At 42.8% G+C, this 19264-nt stretch overlaps 1 protein-coding gene across 7 annotated transcripts in view; it reads right to left on the minus strand.

The window, feature by feature from the left end:
• Positions 1–16070, minus strand: part of LOC144579765 (thrombospondin type-1 domain-containing protein 1) — a 29207-nt gene extending 13137 nt beyond the window's left edge. For 2 of the 7 annotated variants that reach the window (XM_078353417.1, XM_078353280.1), the window contains exons 1-3: positions 15962–16070; positions 12757–12896; positions 7793–8755 (exon numbers count right to left, since the gene is read on the minus strand). In XM_078353417.1, coding sequence (XP_078209543.1) covers positions 7793–8755; positions 12757–12814 — 1021 coding nt within the window. In that variant the 5' untranslated portion in view covers positions 12815–12896; positions 15962–16070. Of the gene's footprint in view, positions 1–7792; positions 8756–12756; positions 12910–15961 lie in introns of all 7 variants that reach the window. The other 5 variants (XM_078353475.1, XM_078353452.1, XM_078353345.1 and 2 more) reach the window with 3 other exon arrangements.
• Between the last annotated feature and the right edge of the window lie 3194 nt (positions 16071–19264).

The raw sequence follows: 19264 nt of genomic DNA on the forward strand, positions 1-19264 counted from the left end.
CCTCAGCCTCCCGAGTAGCTGGGACTACAGGCGCGCACCACCATGCCCAGCTAATTTTTGTATTTTTAGTAGAGACGGGGTTTCACCTTGTTGCCCAGGATGGTCTCAATCTCTTGACCTCGTGATCCACCTGCTTCGGCCTCCCAAAGTGCTGGGATTATAGGGGTGAGCCAGCTTGCCTGGCCAGCAAAACCCATTTCTACAAAAAAAAAAATACAAAAATTAGCCAGGGATAGTGGCATGCACCTGTAGTACCAGCTACTTGGGAGGCTGAGGTAGGATGATTGCCTGGGCCGGGGGAAGTCGAGGCTTCAATAAGCCATAATCATACCACTGCACTGCAGCCTCGGCAGCAGAGTGAGACATTGTCTCAAAAAAAAAAAAAAAAAAAAAAAAGAATTATTCTAAGTCCTTTCTCTATTAGTACCCATCCAACCCCAAAATCTAGCAGATCCTGCCATCATTAGGCACCAACACAGACTCTGTATAAAAGACTCTCTTCATCCTTTGTGGACAAAAACTTCTAATGCAGCCAAAGGTATACAAAGCCCTAGAAAACATAAAGAAAACGTGCAGGGCAGATGCATTCGCAGGTGAGCCAAGTGGTGCAATCTTTGGATTGAGTAATGGAATATGAGTTCTTTACAGCAATTAAAAGGATTTTCAGAAGAGTGGGAGGGTTACAAACCAGTATCCTGGACCAACATCAACTGAGGTGTGCTAATTATGTTCCATCTAGAAGTCCAAGTGAAGACAATATTAGTTCTCTGTCTCCAAGATCACACTGCAGCTCCTCGTACAGCCTAACAATGAGCTGGCTTTGTCCTCAAAGCTTCAGAGCTGTTCCAATACTAAGCGTCACTGCTTGAAAAGCTTTGAGAATCACAGTCTGAGTGATAGTACTGTGATTTGTTTTTGGAAAATCTACTGGAAATCCCACTACTGTAAAATCTAAATTGAAAATTAAGTCAATATATAATTTATTCTTCTCCATGCTCACATTCAAGACCACAAAAGGTAGAATTACACATGCTAAGAATTTTTGTTATTCCTTCTGAGCTCTTTTACTTTATATAACTTATTTAAGTACATAGAGTCATTTGTCAAACTAAAAATAAAAATTCCACTACTTAGGATCAGAAAAAAATCAGTTTTTATAAAAAAGTATATATATTTTTAAATTTAAAAATGTATGTGTGTGTGTGTCTGTACACACCCACATACATACATATATAATGGAACTCACATCCCATTACTTACTCCAAAGATTGCACCACTTGGCTCACCTGAGAATGCATCTCCCTACATTTTCTTTATGCTTTGTAGTACTTTGTATACCTTTGGCTGCATTAGAAGTTATTGTCCATAAAGGATGAATAGTCTTTTATGCAGAGTCTGTGTTGGTGCCTAGTGCTGGCAGGATCTGCTAGATCTTGGGTTGGATGGATACTGATAGAGAGGGGACTTACAATAATTCTTTTTTTTCTTTTGAGACAATGTCTCATTTTGCTGCCAAGGCTGGAGTGCAGTGGTGTGATTATAGCTTACTGAAGCCTCGACTTCCCCCAGCTCAGGTGATCCTCCTATCTCAGCCTCCTGAGTAGCTGGTACTATAGGCACATATCATTATCCCCAGCTAATTTTTGTACTTTTTGAGGAGATGGGTTTTTGCTATGTTGCCAGGCTGATCTCAAACTTCTGAGCTCAAGCAATCCACCTACCTTGGCCTCCCAGAGTGATGGGATTTACAGGTGTGTGCCTGTAAATCCTCTGCTTCCCAGGTTCAAGCGATTTCCGTGCCTTGGCCTCCCAAGTAGTTAGGACTATAGGCACATGCCAAAATGCCTGGCTAATTTTCGTATTTTTAGTAGAGACAGGGTTTCACTTTGTTAACCAGGCTGGTCTCAAACTCCTGACCAAGTGATTCGCCCACCTCGACCTCTCAAAATGCTGGGATTACAGGCGTGAGCCACTGTTCCTGGCTAAAACCAAAAATCTTAATGTTAAAAAAAAAATCTCATTTTGAAATGTTGTGTTGTTTCCCCTTTAAAGTCATAGCTTGTAGGATACCAAATAATAAAACAAAATGAATATTTAAGCTTTTATGTCTCAATTTCTAAGTCAAATTAATCAAACAATAAACACAGGAAATCACTGAAAGCAATGATCAAATTTAATTAGGCAAATATTTGGCCAGGCATGGTGACTCATGCCTGAAATCCCAGCACTTTGAGAATCTGAGGTCGGTGGATCACTACGTCAGCAGATCGAGACCATTCTGGCTAACACAGTGAAACTCCATCTCAAATAAAAATACAAAAAAAAAAAAAAAAATTAGCGGGGCATGCTGGCACATGCCTGTAATCCCAGCTACTTGAACCAAAGAGGCAGAGGTTGCAGTGAGCTGAGACCATACTGCTCTCCAGGTGGGGTGACAGAGCAAGATCCCAGCACTTTGGGAGGCCGAGGAGGGTAGATCACGAGGTCAAGAGATCGAGACCATCCTGGTCAACATGGTGAAACCCCGTCTCTACTAAAAATACAAAAAATTAGCTGGGCATGGTGGCATATGCCTGTAATCCCAGCTACTCAGGAGGCTGAGGCAGGAGAATTGCCTGGACCCAGGAGGCAGAGGTTGCGGTGAGCCGAGATCACGCCATTGCACTGCAGCCTGGGTGACAAGAGTGAAACTCCATCTCAAAAAAAAAAAAAAAAAATTAGGCAAATATTTGTAAATGTCTTAAATAACTCCATCTGATCCCTGAAGATCTCTGCTAGTAACTTTGAGGAAAATACTTGGCAAATGTGAACTCTTTAGATAACTGTAGTTCACATGTTAGAAATGAAGAGCAAAAAGCCAATACTCCAAATAGTCCGTTGTCACAAATGAAAGGCTGTTTTGTTTTGTCCTGTTCCTGTTTAGATGTCCATACATGTGCTCACACTACATAACAAACCTGTTTGTCCAGGATAAATGCCTTTCAGGCTTTTATAGAGGGTTTTAATTTTGAATAAGCAAAATATGTCTTAAATGTGAAAAGGGAGGTTTGTTTCTACCCATAAGACTATCTGAAGGAATGCTGCCTTTGAAATATTCACATCTGCAAGGCATTTTGTTCAAGAAATCAAGGTAACTGAACAAATCATGATTATAAGAAAACTCTGTAGACATAGCAGAGTAGCTATAAGCAGTAGGAAGAGCAGTCGAACCTGGGATCCGCAGTTCAGATTTTCTTTGCATAGAACCAGGCTTCCTTATATTGAACAGATCATTCTTATACCCTGGGCCTGTGGGCTCCCAAGTGGTTATGGGTCTTCTAAGAGATGGGTGGCACAAGATGAAACAGTAAGTTAAGGAGGAAAAAACAGAACCTTTTTTTTCAACCTAAAAGCTTAGTACTACTTAATACATGCATTGAGTCAATTGCATGGAAGGCAGTTACAGAATAGTGGTCAAAGCAAACTCTCAAGCTCGTCTACCTGGATTTGTGTTCTGACCCTACTATTTAAATATCATTGATCTTGGGAAAATTACTTCACCTTTCTGTGCCTCCATTTCATCACCTATAAAATTGGCAATGTAATGAGTTGAACTCATAGACTCATTATGAGGACTATATGGGTTAGTATCCATAAAGCACTTAGAACAGTGCCTGGTGCCAAGTGATCACTGTGCAAATATTCATCCCATTAAGTGGAATAAAGATTATGAATAGTCATTTTGGGCAAATCCATTATGTATTCCCTATAAATTATTTACATATTATCCTAAGATCCTCAGACACGTTTAGAAAAAGGCACAAACATAAAACACATTATTCTATTTTCAAAATAAATTCAGTGTGAGTCCGTGGCTTACACAAATCATGGTGGGCCCCTAAATAGTACCATTCGGCAAAAAAAGATACTCTCTGCAGGTCAGAGCTGTCAATCTAGATAGAAAATAAGAGAAGAACTCAGTTCAGTCATAAATTTATATACTCAAAATGCAGGAATCACTGAGGTTCCTTTCTCAAGCATAAATTTCATTTCTCAGACCAACAGCGTCAGAGTTTGTCTGCCACACCAAGAATCAGGGTCTCCAGGCATGTTAGGCTCCCCTAGTTACTGCCCCCAGCCCTGCTATTCAGATATATCTGGCAGTTGCTACATAGGGCAGCCCCATTGGGAGCCCCTGACTACCCTCCACCTGGACACACAGAGAACCACTCCCATTCTGCCCTTTTCCCAACTGCCCGGTGTCGCTGCTGCTGCAGGAAAAACTCCAGACTTTAGACATGGAGTGGAAGCATCTGTGGAAAGCCCAGCAGCTGAAAACACCAACAAGGTGGACCTCCTGCCCCCATGTGACCTTAATCACATGGCCCCAGTTTCTCAACTTCCCTTGATTCATTTCCATTAAATTCAGTCAGATTTATGCTCCTCCCAAATGAGTATATTCTTTGGCAAAGGCAAGAATATCGGGCTGGGCACGGTGGCTCATGCCTATAATCCCAGCACTTTGGGAGGCTGAGCCAGATGGATCACCTGAGGACAGGTTTTCAAGACCAGCCTGGCCAACCCCGTCTCTACTAAAATACAAAAATTAGCTGTGTGCAGTGGTGCGTGTCTGTAATTCCAGCTACTCAAGAGGCTGAGGCAGAATGGCTTGAACAAGGGAGGTGGAGGTTTAAGTGAGCCGAGATTGTGCCACTGCACTCCAGCCTGAGCAGCAGAGCAAGACTCTGTGTCAAAAACAGAAACAAAAACAAAAAAAGAATATCTTAGATGAGTAAATTCATTCAATCTAACTGTTTTTCTCCTAATACCTAGTTGAGACTAGCCAAATCTGAGTTCAATTTTCACTTAATAAGCATGTATTGAGCATGTCTGAATGTGCCAGGCATACTAAGTGGGCCAAATAAAGGCCATAAAAAGGTTCATAGCAGCACAAATCAAGTTTGCCATCAAATGAACTTCCCCCATCTGCTGTGCAGAGGGGATGCATAGGGATAGAAAGACAGACAAGCAATGGCAGAAGTGATAAATGCCATGAAAGAGGAATGAAAAGATGCTGCCCAGGTTACAGCAGAGGAACTGAACCCGAGGTCATGGGAGAGTAACCCAAGCAGAGACCTGGAGGATGGGTTAATGTTAACTGGGAAGGTGACAGGAGGGTGTTCTAGGCCCCAGTGCAGAGATGGTGACTGCAGGGACCTGGGGGCAGCCTGACCATGGAAGGTTTGACTGACAAAGTAAGTTAAAGAGGGAAAATCAGAACCTTTTTTTTCAACCTAAAAGCTTTGTACTATTTAATACATGGATTGACAGTCGATTACATGGAAGGCAGTTACAGAATAGTGGTCAAAGCAAGTTCCCAAGCTCGTCTACCTGGATTTGTGTTCTGACCCTACTATTTAAACATCATTGACCTTGGGAAAATTACTTCACCTTTCTGTGCCTCCATTTCATCACCTATAAAACTGATCATGTAAACTTTGCCCAGTGAGATGACCCAGTGAAATGACTTTTAAGCAGGAGAACAGCCTGCTTAAAATTCAGCTGACCTGAATTTTAAACAATCCCTTTGGATGCAGTGAGAGAATGAAGTAGACAGAGAGAAACCAACTGGGAATCTGTTCTAAGAGTCTAGGCAAGGAGTAATGGAGGTTTAATCCACCTGGTATCAGTGGAACTGGGGAGAAGTGGAGAGACTGAGACACCCAGGAGACAAAGCCATAGGACTCAGTAATGTATCATTTACAGAAGGTAAAGAGGAGGACTCCTGGCTTCTGGTTTGATCCGTAAGATGGTTGGGGAAGACCTATACTGCTGAGAAGCAGGGTTGGGGGTACGATGATGAGTGAGTCCAGAAATGCTGCTTCTGAGATGCCAGGGAGACATCCAAGGGATGCAGCACCTGGATGCAGGAGATGAGTAGGGGAGACACACCCAGCTGGAGCCATCAGCATCAAGGTCAATCACCTGGCAAGTGTGTGAAGAGTCAAGAGAAGATGACCAGCACTTGAGGGAGACAGGCAGCAGAACCGGGAGGCCAAGGAGACTATGAAGAAGCAAGCAGGGAGGTGACAGGTGTGTGGTGTCACAGAATCAAGGTCAATGAAGACACTGGCTGAAGTGTACCTGGATTTGGAGTCCTGTACCTCATTTGCTGGCTGCCTCAGTAAGAGTATTTCAGGGGAGGACTTAGGTGTGGAAGCCAATTTGCAATAGGTTGAAAAGTGAATGGGAGGCAAAAAAAGAACTCTGAAGCACCAGGCAAATTGTCAAGCAGTTTTTGGGCTATAAAAGGAAGAATAAAGAGGGTGATGTCTGGGGGAGATCACAGGGTCAGGGTGGTTTTTCTTTTGGGACACAATAATTAAGTACATTTCAAAACTGATGAAAATGAAGGACAGTTGAGGATGGGAGAGATAGGGTACAATGACTAATGAAAAGTTTCCCGAAACGAGCAGAGGGGCTGAAATCCACAGTGGAGAGAAGGAATAACACTTCTTCCATGGTGGCAGGAAGGGAGAGGAGAGGACGGGTCTGACGTCTACAGGTGTACAGATCTTTTGGTGGGAGGGTGGAGTTCCCACTTAGCGGCTTCCAGCTGCTCTGCATGGTAGGTGGAAAATCAACTCTGAGAGTTAACCAGTGGGCAGGGGTTGAGGTCTGAGAGGAGTGGAGAAGGTCTGAAAGGGCTGTTGTGTAGGAAGGAGCATTGGCCTGGGTGACATGCTGAGCAGCATGCAGGCCCTGCCAAAGGTGAAAGCATGATCCACCCATGGTGGCATCAGGCCACCTGTGTGTAACCTTGTCATGCAGCCTTAGAAGTGGTGCAGTGGGTGGCTGTCAGATGGCTGGATACGTGCAGAGCTGAGGTGTGTCCTGGCAGGTGTATCAGAAGGACAATGAGGCTAAGGAGGTTAGGATATTGGCAGGAGGGTGGTTAACGGGATGAGCTATGGAATCTAGGCTGCATAGAAAAGGGAGTACAAGGAAGGAAGTGGCAAGTGGAGAAGGAGAACGCCAAAGCAAAGGGACTTAAAGAGAGGAAGTGTGTACATTTGCAGCAAGGAACACTGGGAGTTGCAGACAAAGTCAGGCTTGTGCAGGGAGGGGACACTGGGCTTACTGGGGATAAAGATAAAAGCAAACAAGAAGATTTCTGCCAAATTAAACTACTTGCTAAGACCAGGCTTTTCCCCAAGAAAAGGGAAAGAAACACAAAGAGCAGCATAGGGAATGAATGGACTTGTCACAACCCCTTTGTGATTAGGTAGGGCATTACACACAGAATACAGAATCTGAACACATTTTTTTAAATCTTGCTTTGATTTCTCACTATAAAGGCTGCATTCCTATAATGAGTGACTTATGAGAGAAGAGACATGCTCAGCTAGAGGAAGACAGATGTTGCTAATTTGGGATTTGGTTTTGAACTCCCAGTCATCTCTCCATGAACTTACCATATGATTTAATAATGGGATTTTAAAAATATAATGTTTATTGAGCACTTCCTATATGCCAGGCACTGAGAATGTCACATGTGGATTTCGTTCAATCTCCATGACTCTGATGTGTGTACTTGTATTGCCCCTATTTTACTGATGGGGAAAACGGAGACTTAAAGAGGTTAAGTAGGTTTACTGGTACACTTAGTTTTTCAGCTAAGGGTGATAATGCCAGTTGGTACACTATAAGGCCTGAACCACAAAAATGATGGTACAGTTCATCTAAATTCTAAACGATAATTTTGATTACATGAAGGATTTGATTTAAAATGTTAAAAAATCTCAGTACAAACCTATACTTCTCTGAATTAGCATGCACTCCTCCTTTGCAGAAAAGTGGCTTGTGCTTGAAATGCCAAAGTCAAAGCAGTACTTATTCCTCCCCATGTCAAACAAAGTACAGTTAAAAACGGTCCTCCTCTCTCCCAGGGGCAGGCTGTTAACAGCCAAATGAGTGGTCCTCTTCCCAGGGGATCTGGGGGCCTCCTTGAAGACAGTGACTACTCCTTGGACGAAGGTGCATGGTGGAGGCAGCACCGTCACCTCCACCCCGGACTCGCATGTGAGTTCTGGCACCATCATCAGTTTGTATCCAAATTTCCGGGCCAGGTCAATGGGTCCTGTGGAGGTAATGACTGAGTCTCGCCCAAGCAGCTTCAGCACTACAGTGACATAGGCTTCCGTCCCCACAGGTGCACAGCCAAACTCAACCCACTGACCTTGAGCAAGTTCTGTCCTTTTGCTGGTTCTTATTTCCAGCGGCTGTCCTGAATTTCTCCTTGACTCAGGAAGACTGTTGGTGAAGATGACATCCACTGTGATGGCAGGCTTGTCCACAGGAAATGGGCACAGTGGTTGACTGGTAAACAGGCCCACTTGGAAGGTGCCTTCTGCTGCCTTGGAGCTCCTGTTCAAGTCAACATGAAAGGCAGGCCATTCCACCTTCAGAAAGGCACTCTTCTCCCACCAGGGGAATGGAGTGCTGGTGTCTGTTGCTTCTGGACTCATTGTGAACCAGTAGTCACCAGCCTCCTTGAAATAGAAGCATTCAAACATGAGTGTTCCCTGGGACTGGTTGGTCAGGACGTGCTTGGTAGTTACGGTCTGATTGGTGTTGGCCTCCAACAGCAGGACAGACACATTCCTCAGCGTCCCATTAGCACCATCAAAATACTGGAAATCCACATGCACAGTATCATTGCTGAGGGCTACATGGCCTGGCTCTCTCAAGAGAAGATACTCAGCTTCTCCAAGAACTGAAATGACGTGGTCAGAATTGGTTTTTAAAAGGTATATTTGAGCAGAACTATTAGTGACATTGATGAAAACAGAATTTTTAATTTTTTTCCCCAAGACAGGGCCTCACGCTGTCACCCAGGCTAGAGTGCAGTGGCACAGTCACTGCTCACTGTACCCCTAACCTCTGGGGCTCAAGTGATTCTCCCACCTCGCCCTCCCAAGTAGCTGGGACTACAGGCACATGCCACCACACCAGCTAATTTTCTTTTTGTAGAGACTGAGTCTCACTATGTTGCCCAGACTGTTCTCAAACTCCTGGGCTCAAGCAATCCTTCCACCTCAGACTCCCAAAGTGCTAAGAGTATAGACATGAGCCGCGTACCCAGCAGAAAACAGCATTTTAGATAAGAGAAGTTAGAACAGAGCCAGGGATGATGTGAAATTATACTGAGTAACGATCCTGGAAGCTGGCCACTGTGCTCTCTGCACTCTGAAGCGGTTCCATTCCTTCATCTTCATCTTTCATGGTTATGTTTACAATGACTAGTGGCAAATACTCTGAATTCACAACTTTTGACAATGTGATATAACTGCAAGGAAAATCTATACAACTAGAATAATAATTTTTGGAATTAAAAACCCAATCTCATATTATTAATCATATTCTGGTGGTTGATATTTGGGAAAATGGATACACACTGAAGAGAAAGCTGGATTTAAATGACACAATACAAATTGTTCTGGATGATTTTAAATGTAAGACCCTAAATTTACTTCAAGTTGTTATTTTCTGATATTCAAGGCAAGCACTGGGAAATTTTTTACCAGTAAAGGAATCAGTGTCCTCAGTTTGTGTGAGGTAGAAATGTTTAGATGGATAAGAAATGTTGACACTTTATTATGCATGAATAACCAAAGGGATAGGGTGAACATTTAGGAAATAACTAGGCTTGTCCTTGGCAATATAATGACATTACAGCAACTTGTATTTGTCTAGATAGGACAGATGACTACTACTTCCCAAGTATCATTCTGTTAGGATCAATCATATCTTTTAAATCTTACCCAGCAGAGTACTTAAGTGAAAAGTGCAAAGAACAGACACACAAGAATCCTTGTTTCCCTTTTGAATCCTATCCAAATACATATCAAAGGAGGCAGAATTTGGCAATGCAACAGTCAGCTGGCCCGTGGTTAGGGTAAGAAACAGTTCTAGATGTAGGGACTGAAGTGCCCTTTAGGTTTGAAAAACAACTTGTGTAAGTATGACTTTATTATTATTATATATGCCTCATGCATATGTATGTCCAAAGGGGCCCATGTGTTTTTTGTTTGGGCTGGCAGTCTTTAAAATACCCTTAGAGATATATGCAAACAGTAATTATTAGAATCAGCACATTAATATCCTGGCACACAGAAGAGTTTTTAATTAGCATAGCATTTCACCTAGTTCTCATTTCAGATTAGGTGAAATAAAAGACATAGAACTTGGATGACTTGAATGCTCGATTATTACTTGTTTGAAAACTACAGTGGGATAAAGTTTTTTTCTCCAATTAAGCAAAACAAGTTGAGGGATATTCCCTTTTGAGATGACTCAAGGTAGCTGATTCTGGTGAAGCGTGCATACTGGGTCAGAGCCAAACTGCTATTTTTCTTGAACTAGTGGGTAAACAGACCCCAGCACTTACCACAGCCCAAGCAAGTGCTTAAGACTGAGAAAAAAGTCATGTTAATTTCAGTCTGAAGGGGGCAAGATGGTTCTTTGGTGCATTTAAGAATAAGACACATACACCACTCAGTTAGCTAATGAAAGTCCACTGCAGACTGGTCTGACGGTAGCAGGTTATCGGAACTTATTAACATTAATGTCACTAAAGTTAGGTATATGACCCCTAACTACTAAAACTGACTGGCTAAACAACAAAAAAAAGTCTATTGTGTATGACGGGGATTGTCAATTCAATGAAGCAGATCAGATTCTGATTTGATGGAAACCAGTCAATGAGAAAGACACACATGCCCAGTTGGAAATAAAGAATAAAGATGCAACAGAAGGGTTCCAGCAGCAGCAGACAGGAGGTATGTACTAAAGGGAGAATTTACTACCTTAGAGCTCCTGTTAGAAAACTACAATTTGTGCCAGGCACAGTAGCTCATGCCTGTAATCCCAGCACTGTGGGAGGCCGGGGAGGGTGGAACACCTGAAGTCAGGAGTTCGAGGCCAGTCTGGCCAACATGGTGAAACCCCATCTCTACTAAAAATACAAAAATTAGGCAGGTAGCCATAATCTCAGCTACTTGGGAGGCTGAAGCAGGAAAAGTGCTGGAACCCAGGAGGTGGAGGTTACGGGTAGCCAAGATCGCACCATTGCATCCCTACCCAGGCCAACAATAGCGAGACTCCATCTCGAAAAAAAAGAAAACCACAATTTGGTTCTACCACATCCTGACTAATATAGTATATGGGTAATGGTATATTTTGATCAGTATTGAGTAGAGATAAAGCAGGGAAAAACAGATCTATGACAATACCTACCTTTTTTTGTTTTTGAGACGGAGTCTTGCTCTGTCACCCAGGCTAGAGTGCAATGGCGTGATCTCAGCTCACTGCAACCTCCACCTCCCTGGTTTAAGCAATTCCCCTGCCTTAGCCTCCCGAGTAGCTGGGATTACAGGCACATGCCACCATGCCAGCCTAATTTTTTTGTACGTTTTAGTAGAGATGGGGTTTCACCATGTTGGTCAGACTGGTCTTGAGCTCCTACCCTCAGGTTATCTGTCTGCCTTGGCCTCCTAAAGTGCTGGGATTACAGGCATGAACCACCACACCTGGATGACAATACCTCCTTTTTCATCAGTGGCCTGTGCACTTAACTTCTATGCTCTATTTTATGCTCATTCAACTTTTATTTTCATATTCCAGTAAGAAATTTTGCTCTTAACAACAAACGCCCTTGTATACTTTGTTTAAATGGAGAATTTCAATGCTTTATTTATCATTATGAAACCAAGGACACATAGTTTTTTTATAGAAGGCTGTTACATGTACAGCAATCTATTTTTAAGAAGGGTTAAATTACTTTAAAATGAATGAATCCTACACTGGCTTTCCTTAAATCTGGCATCTTCGTCCATAAATAAACTTCTTAAAAAAGAAGACTGAAAAAGGAGGTCTACTGAATGATATGAACAGAACATGCTCCGATCCATTTAACTGCTGTGCCACTCACACAAGCCAGTGTCCTCTACACCTTGGATCACAATTTCTTCACCAAATTAGAAAACAACTTCCACTCCCATACCATCAAGTGCTTAGATGTCTATGAAATATTTGGAAATCAAAAGAAAAGTAGTGAAGATTATGTCATATTGTTGACTCTATTGGTTTAGTAGTTGTGTAAAACTCTGAGAAATGAACTCAATTTTTAGTTGAAATGAACTTAATGAAAAGTACACACTTTAAGCACCTACTTTCTGCTCACACATTAAGGGTGTTTCACATTCTTGATATGATCTTAACAACCCTGTGAAGTCAATATTATTGCTGAGGTTGAAAGAGATTAAGAAACTTGTCTCAGAGCACCCAGCGTTCAAGGATTGAAATAGTTAGATTGGTTCCAAAGATACCAAAACTCTGTCAAGTAAAATCTTATGCAGAATCCTAGTATATACAACATCATTGCATGTGTGTATGAGGTGATTTATCACACTGAATTCTTGGGAAATAGAAGAGAACTGAAGGTAACATGCTTGCTTCCAGTTTGTTAAAATTGGAGAGAGTCTTTTAAAAATTTTTTTAAAGAGTTAAAAATATAAAGTGAAATTTGAATCAATCATGCAGAGTCATGGAAACATAAGGGAACCCAGGGCTGCAAGGATCACAGTTTAGAAAGCACTGAACTATATAGACCCTACCCTGTCTCCTTCATGAAGAGTCATCAACATCAATGCATTTATAAATGTCACATTTATGTTTTATTGCTACCAAAACATTAAGTATACTCACAATACTCACCATAGTCACAGAGCACCATCAACAATAGATTTGAAAAGTCTTTCAACATTGGTTTCATTCTGATCAGCAAAATCCCAGGTCTTTAGTCTCCTCATGTCCTTTCTCACATCCAAATTGTGATTTTTCTTCCCCCCAAACACCTGAAATTAGAACCTCAAAAACAGATGGCTTCATTCAATGTGATTGACAAAATAGTAATCATGAAATAACAAAACCATTCTAAAACTCAAACTGCCTATGTGATATTAAAAGGAAGCTAGAGAGGACACTAATTTTCCCTGGGGCAATGACTTCTAATTATACAGCCCTTTTCATTCCATTATAACTCACTGGTCAAGAATATGCAGGTATGCCCAACACCCGATAAGATTATCTTTGCAAAACACCAAAATCTCTTCTCTTTATGGCATATCCTTAAGTGGAGAGTTTATTGTAATTTGCTTAATTTTATCAAAGTTAATAGCCAATTTTGAGACTACATTTTCACAGTATTTATCTGCTTGGCATTTCACGCTGATAACTTTGCTAAATTTTTGCCAGACTTTCATTTAGCATTGTGCTATATACACCCACATGCTCCCTGCCTGGTGTCCACAAATGCGTTAAGGCTTCCTTGCACCACTGATGTGTTACCAGGATTGCTTCACTCATTGACTCCTGGGAACTACTTCCAAGTGATCAAAGCTTTTTTAAAAAAAAGATACCCCAGAATACTACAATTAAATGTGAACTCTATGTGGCCCTGACTTCCCTTGTTTAGGGTAGTCTAAAAACATACAAATAACAATCATCTTCATCAGTCCTGCAATACTTGTAGCTGCTGGTATGCATCAGGAGATAGGTGAGTCACACAGCAATCTTGCCAATCTACCTAAACGGAGGGAAGACATTGCTGGCCTGTGGCTCAGAGTTATTTGTTGGAAGAGGCACTTATTTTGATACAGACTATTCAATTATAGAATAAGATACTGGGGCATATAAGACAGTTCTTTCATACTAGAGTCTAGCAAACTATGAGTTATTAATATTAAATATACCCAAATATATATTTTCTTAGTGTTTATGGTTCCCCCATTATTCACAGTTAATCTCTCTCTCTCTCTCTCTCTCTTTGTTGTTTTTTTTTTTTTTGGGACAGAGTCTTGCTTAGTCACCCAGCCTGGAGTGCAGTGGCCTGATCTTGGCTCACTGCAACCTCTGCCTTTCAGGTTCAAGCAATTGTCCCACCTCAGCCTTCCGAGTGGCTGAGATTACAGGTGTGCACCACCATGCTTGGCTAATTTTTGTATTTTCAGTAGAAAAGGGGTTTCACGTGTTGGCCAGGCTAGTTTCAAATGCCTGACCTCGTGATTCACCCACTGCAGCCTCCCAAAGCATTGGGATTATAGGCATGAGCCACCACACCTGGCCCACAGTTAATCATTTTAATAAGCAAGTATATATATTCCAAATACATATTACATCTCTTCAGAGAAGAACACAAATTAGTAGAATTAAGAAGACCGATTGAAATAAGCCAAAATTCAATGGAAAGGAAACTGGTGTGTCTCTATTAGCTTTCTTTCAGTAAGAACTGGTTGAACAAAGGAAATTCAGTACTTCCTGAAAGGGAAGCAGAGATCTGAAGTGTAACTATGCAGATGATTAGGGCTCCCTCCTCTTCCCTGCCACCCTTTGCCAAAAAAAGAAAGAAAGAAAGAAAATTCTGTTTTGGGTAGAATTAGCCAAAGATTTGACCCAATTCTTTCCTTGAACGCAGAATGGAAACCTGGCCAAAGACAGCTGGTGAGATCCTGAGAGAATGCATCGTATCTTTTGGGCTAGTGTGAGCACTTAGGACAATTACTTAAAAGCAATGCTGCTTTTAAGTCATCGAGACCTGGTCACCAAACTAAGGAGAAGCAAGCTCCCAAAAGTTGAACTGGTTTCTCTCGGATTTGTTTGTTTCCACCACAATAACCTTTTTATTTTTTAAAAAATAAAAACTGATTTTTATTCAAAAAATCATAACTGATTTTGTGATTATAACACATTTTCTTTCTTATGAAAATGATCAGTAAAACATAGAATTGTGAGATCATCTATATTGTGAGCTGAATGGAAAGAGACATAAAACAAACCAGCCTACTCGTCCATCATAATATGGATTACGATCATAATCATAACATCATAGTAGTAATATGCCTCTCTAATTTCTACCTTGCTTGCTTATTTTCTTTCAACATGTTCTTCCCAAAACCCCAACTGACTTCTTACAACGTTTGGCTCAAGAATTGTTCTAAGAAATTAAGAACTTAGGTATAGTTTATACACTTTTGAAAATACGTCTAGATAGCATTCTCGTATGTAAACTTTATAGAAAAATTCTAAATGCATCAGCTGAGAAGGTGGGGAAGAGCTGTGAATATTCTCAATGGCTAACAGCATCCCCCAACCTTAGTGATTTTGCTGAAACCAGGTTTCAGCAAGAAAATTCGAACAAACGCTTCGAATTTTCCCTTCATAGCTGCAGAAAAAGAAAATGAATTACACTAAAATCGATGGGACCAATAATTCGTGAAAGACTAAAAGGGAGAACGAAGCAGTTACTTTGTCCCTCCTGACCAACATGCACATACTCGTCTGTATATCTAGGAATCATATCTATTGGGAGGAAATCTCTAGTTCTAAAGCAGCTCGTGTAAACAGGCTTTACTTCTATGTTCATTCGAGTCTGCTCTGCCCTGGTCCCACGGGTTGCGTGCAGCGTCCCTGGGACGCCGTGCACTCGCCCCATCTACTTAGCTTTGCAAGCCCAGTTCATGCTTGGAAATCTAAGCCTCGTGTCGTCAGCATAAAGCCCTCTTAATGAAGACCGTCTTTAATTTAATGTAATGTTTATATCTCATACTTTCTGTATCCCAGAAAGGATTTCTTTTTGGAAAGAAACAGTAGCTCAAAACGCAAATTTTCAAGGTTCTGTGGCCAGTCTCAGTCAATCGGCCACATCGCAACATCGGAGCCAGGAGAGAGCCAGACTTAAAGTGTGCCCTGGGGCCCGATGCGGGTGTGTGGAGTGGCCGCCACCGTCCACCTGCGCCTTCGGGCTGCCGGGAAGTGGCAGGGCCCGGGAGTATTTCCCGACCCCAGCAGAACCGCGGAGGGTCTCGAGGCACAGGAGCGTCCACCGGGTTGCGGGCACCGGGATGCGGAGGTGGCTTCTTACCTTTCAGGATTGGCAGGCAGCGACCCCAGGCTGGCCGGCCGAGTGGCAAGGCAGACGGGAGGCCTCAGTGGCCGCGAGGCAGCGCGCCCAGCATCTCGAGTCCGGGAATGAGCGCCCTGACCCCGCGGCGCTCGGCTCCCACTGCCCCGCCCGGGCCCGCCCCCGACGGCGTGGGGAGGGCGGGGGGGCTCTCGGGACCGGGTGTGGTCGACTCCCGCCCCTTCTGGGCAGCGCATCCTTTCCTGCCCGCCCCCAGCTCGCCAGCTGCTGGACAGGAAACAGGCAGGAAAGGCGAGAGGCCCGCCAAGGTCCTGCGGGAGGGGGTGCGGCCCCGGCAGTCGCAGGTCTCCCCAACACACACCCGCATCCGCAGCCCACGGCCAGACCCGGGGTTTTAAGGACAAGCAGCAATCTCCTGACACTTCACATTCAATCACTTCTCCCCTAGTGTCATTTTCTTCTGGGAGACCACAAAAGTAAGTCCTTGAAGTGGCACAGCATGTGGGTTGTAAATTTGCTTTCCCGAATGCCATTGAAGAGTTTCAAAAGAGCATAGTTCACGTAAAGTACATCTCCATTTCCATTTTCTTTCCCTGGGATCAGAATTGGTTATTAAAAATAACTAAGCATTGAAAACACTCTAATGCGAATTACTTCAGTCACTGTGGAAAGCAGTTTGGAGATTTCTCAACTCAAAATAGAACTATCATTTGACTCAGCAATCCCATTACTGGGTATATACCCAAAGTTAAATAAATCATTCTACCAAAAACACCTGCACTCCTGTTTATCACAGCACTATCCACAATAGCAAAGACATGGAATCGACCTAGGTGCCCATCAACAGTGGACTGGGTAAAGAAAGTGTGGTACATACACGCCATGGTATATTACGCAGCCATAAAAAGGAACAAAATCACGTCTTTCGTAGCAACATGGATACAGTTGGAGGACATTATTCTAAGTGAATCAATGTAGGAACAGAAAACCAAAAACTGTATGTTCTCACTTACAAGTGGGAGCTTAAACAATGGGTACTCTTCAATATGAAGATGGCAACGGACACTGGAGACTCCAAGTCAAGGGAGGGAGGACGAGGGGCAGGGGCTGAAAAACGTCCTAGTGGGTACTACGTTCATTATCGAGGTGACAGGATCAACAGAAGCCCAAACTTCAGCAACATACAATTACCCTGGTAACAAACCTGCATATGTGCCCCCAAATCTAAAACTAAAATTAACCAAAAATATTAAGCTTTTTTGAAAATGAGAGGATAGATTCCACCTTAGGAGCTGTGCTTGTTAAATTGAGTAATGTACAATATGGTTTACCATTTGCTTTTCTTTTATGCAGAATATACCATTTGACAGCAAAACTAATATCCAGTAATGGAAATCAGAGCACAGCGGTGGACTTTGGGGAGTGGGTGACTGGGAAGAGGCACCAGGGAACTCTTAGGAGGTGACAGACATGTTCTATTGTTTGGGGTGTGAGCTACACGGATTTACTATTTGTTAAAGCTCATCTGACTGAAAATCTGTGCATTGCAATTTGTAAACTTTACCTCATTTAAAAAGTATTTGAAAATCAGTGATTTGCAGGTCTGTGACTCTATCACTTCATTTTTTAACAGGTAGCACAAGTATTTACGTATATGTTACCAGAGGTATAAAATTTTCTAAGAACTTAACTTGTCGGCCAACTGTGGTGGCTCATGCCTGTAACCCCAACAATTTGAGAAGCCAAGGCAGGGGGATTGCTTGAGCCCAGTAGTTTCAGACCAGCCTGGGCAAAACAGTGACACTCCATTGCCACAATAAATAAAAAATTATTTGGGAGGCCAAAGGGGGTAGATTGCTTGAGCTCAAGAGTTCAAGGCCAGCCTGGGCAACATGGCAAAACCCCATCTCTACCAAAAACACGATAAATTAGCCAGCTGTGATGGCACGTGCCTGTGGTCCCAGCTACTTGGGAGGATGAAGCAGGAGGATCTCTTGAACCCAGGTGGAGGCTTCAGTGAGCCGAGATGATGCCACTGCACAGGCTGGGTGAGACCCCATCTCAAAAAATAAAATAAATAAAAAATTAGCCAGATGTGGTGGCATGTACCTGTTGTCCCAGCTACTCGGGAAGCTGAGGTGGGAGAATTACTGAGCCCAAGACGTTGGGGCTACACAGAACAGTGATGACGTCACTGTACTCCTGCCTAGGTGACAGAGTACAGTGTGTCTCGAAACCAAACAAAACAACACCCAGTCAATCTTGTCAAATAGTTACTTCTAGCAATGCTAATTCAATCCATCTAAAGTTTCAAAGAAGACTTTAAGGTGATCATCCCATTTCACTGTCAGTAGAATTATCTAGTCTAATATGCATTCAATTTAAGCTCAAATTCTTTTTTGAAATACATACCACCCAGTCCCTGGCATTTCGGTTTTTTGTTTTGTTTTTTTTTTTTTTTTGAGGCAGAGTCTTGCTCTGACACCAGGCTGGAGTGCAGTGGCACAATCTCGGCTCAATGCAACCTCCGCCTCCTGGTTCAAGTCATTCTGCCTCAGCCTCCCGAGTAGCTGGGACTACAGAAGCAGGTCAACATGCCTGGCTAATTTTTGTATTTTTTTAGTAAAGATGGGGTTTCGCCATGTTGGTCAGGATGGTCTTGATCTCTTGACCTTGTGATCTGCCGCCTTGGCTTCCCAAAGTGCTGGGATTACAAATGTGAGCCACCGTGCCTGGCCGGCATTTCAGTTTAAAAGCAAAAGCTCAGTGGAAACAGCAGGTACTGGAGTTATAAAAGTACAAAAATTAGCCAGTGTGTTTGTGTGCACCTACAGTTCCAGCCATCAGGAGGCTGAAGTGAGAGGATTGCTTGAGCCCAGAAGGCAGAGGTTGCAGTGACCCGAGATTGTGCCAATGCACTCTAGCCTGGGCAATACTGCCAGACCCTGTCTCAAAAAAAAAAAAATTATATGGGGGTATGAGGAACTCAGAACAGGATAAAGCAATCTTGAAAATGAAGAGAAAATTTGAGGACTCATAGATTCCAATTTCAGAACTTACTACAGGCCAGGTTTGGTGGTTCATGCCTATAATCCCAGCACTTTGGGAGGCCAAGGCGGGCAGATTACTTGAGGTCAGGAGTTTGGGACCAGCCTGGCAAACAAGGTGAAACACCGTCTCTACTAAAAATACAGAAAAACACCTGTAGTCCCAGCTACTCAGGAGGCTGAGGCAGGAGAACTGCTTGAACCCGGGTGGTGGAGGCTGCAGTGAGCTGAGATTGTGCCATTGAACTCCAGCCTA

The sequence above is a fragment of the Callithrix jacchus genome, chromosome 1 (genome assembly GCF_049354715.1).
Source record: "Callithrix jacchus isolate 240 chromosome 1, calJac240_pri, whole genome shotgun sequence".
NCBI classification, from domain to species: domain Eukaryota; kingdom Metazoa; phylum Chordata; class Mammalia; order Primates; family Cebidae; genus Callithrix; species Callithrix jacchus.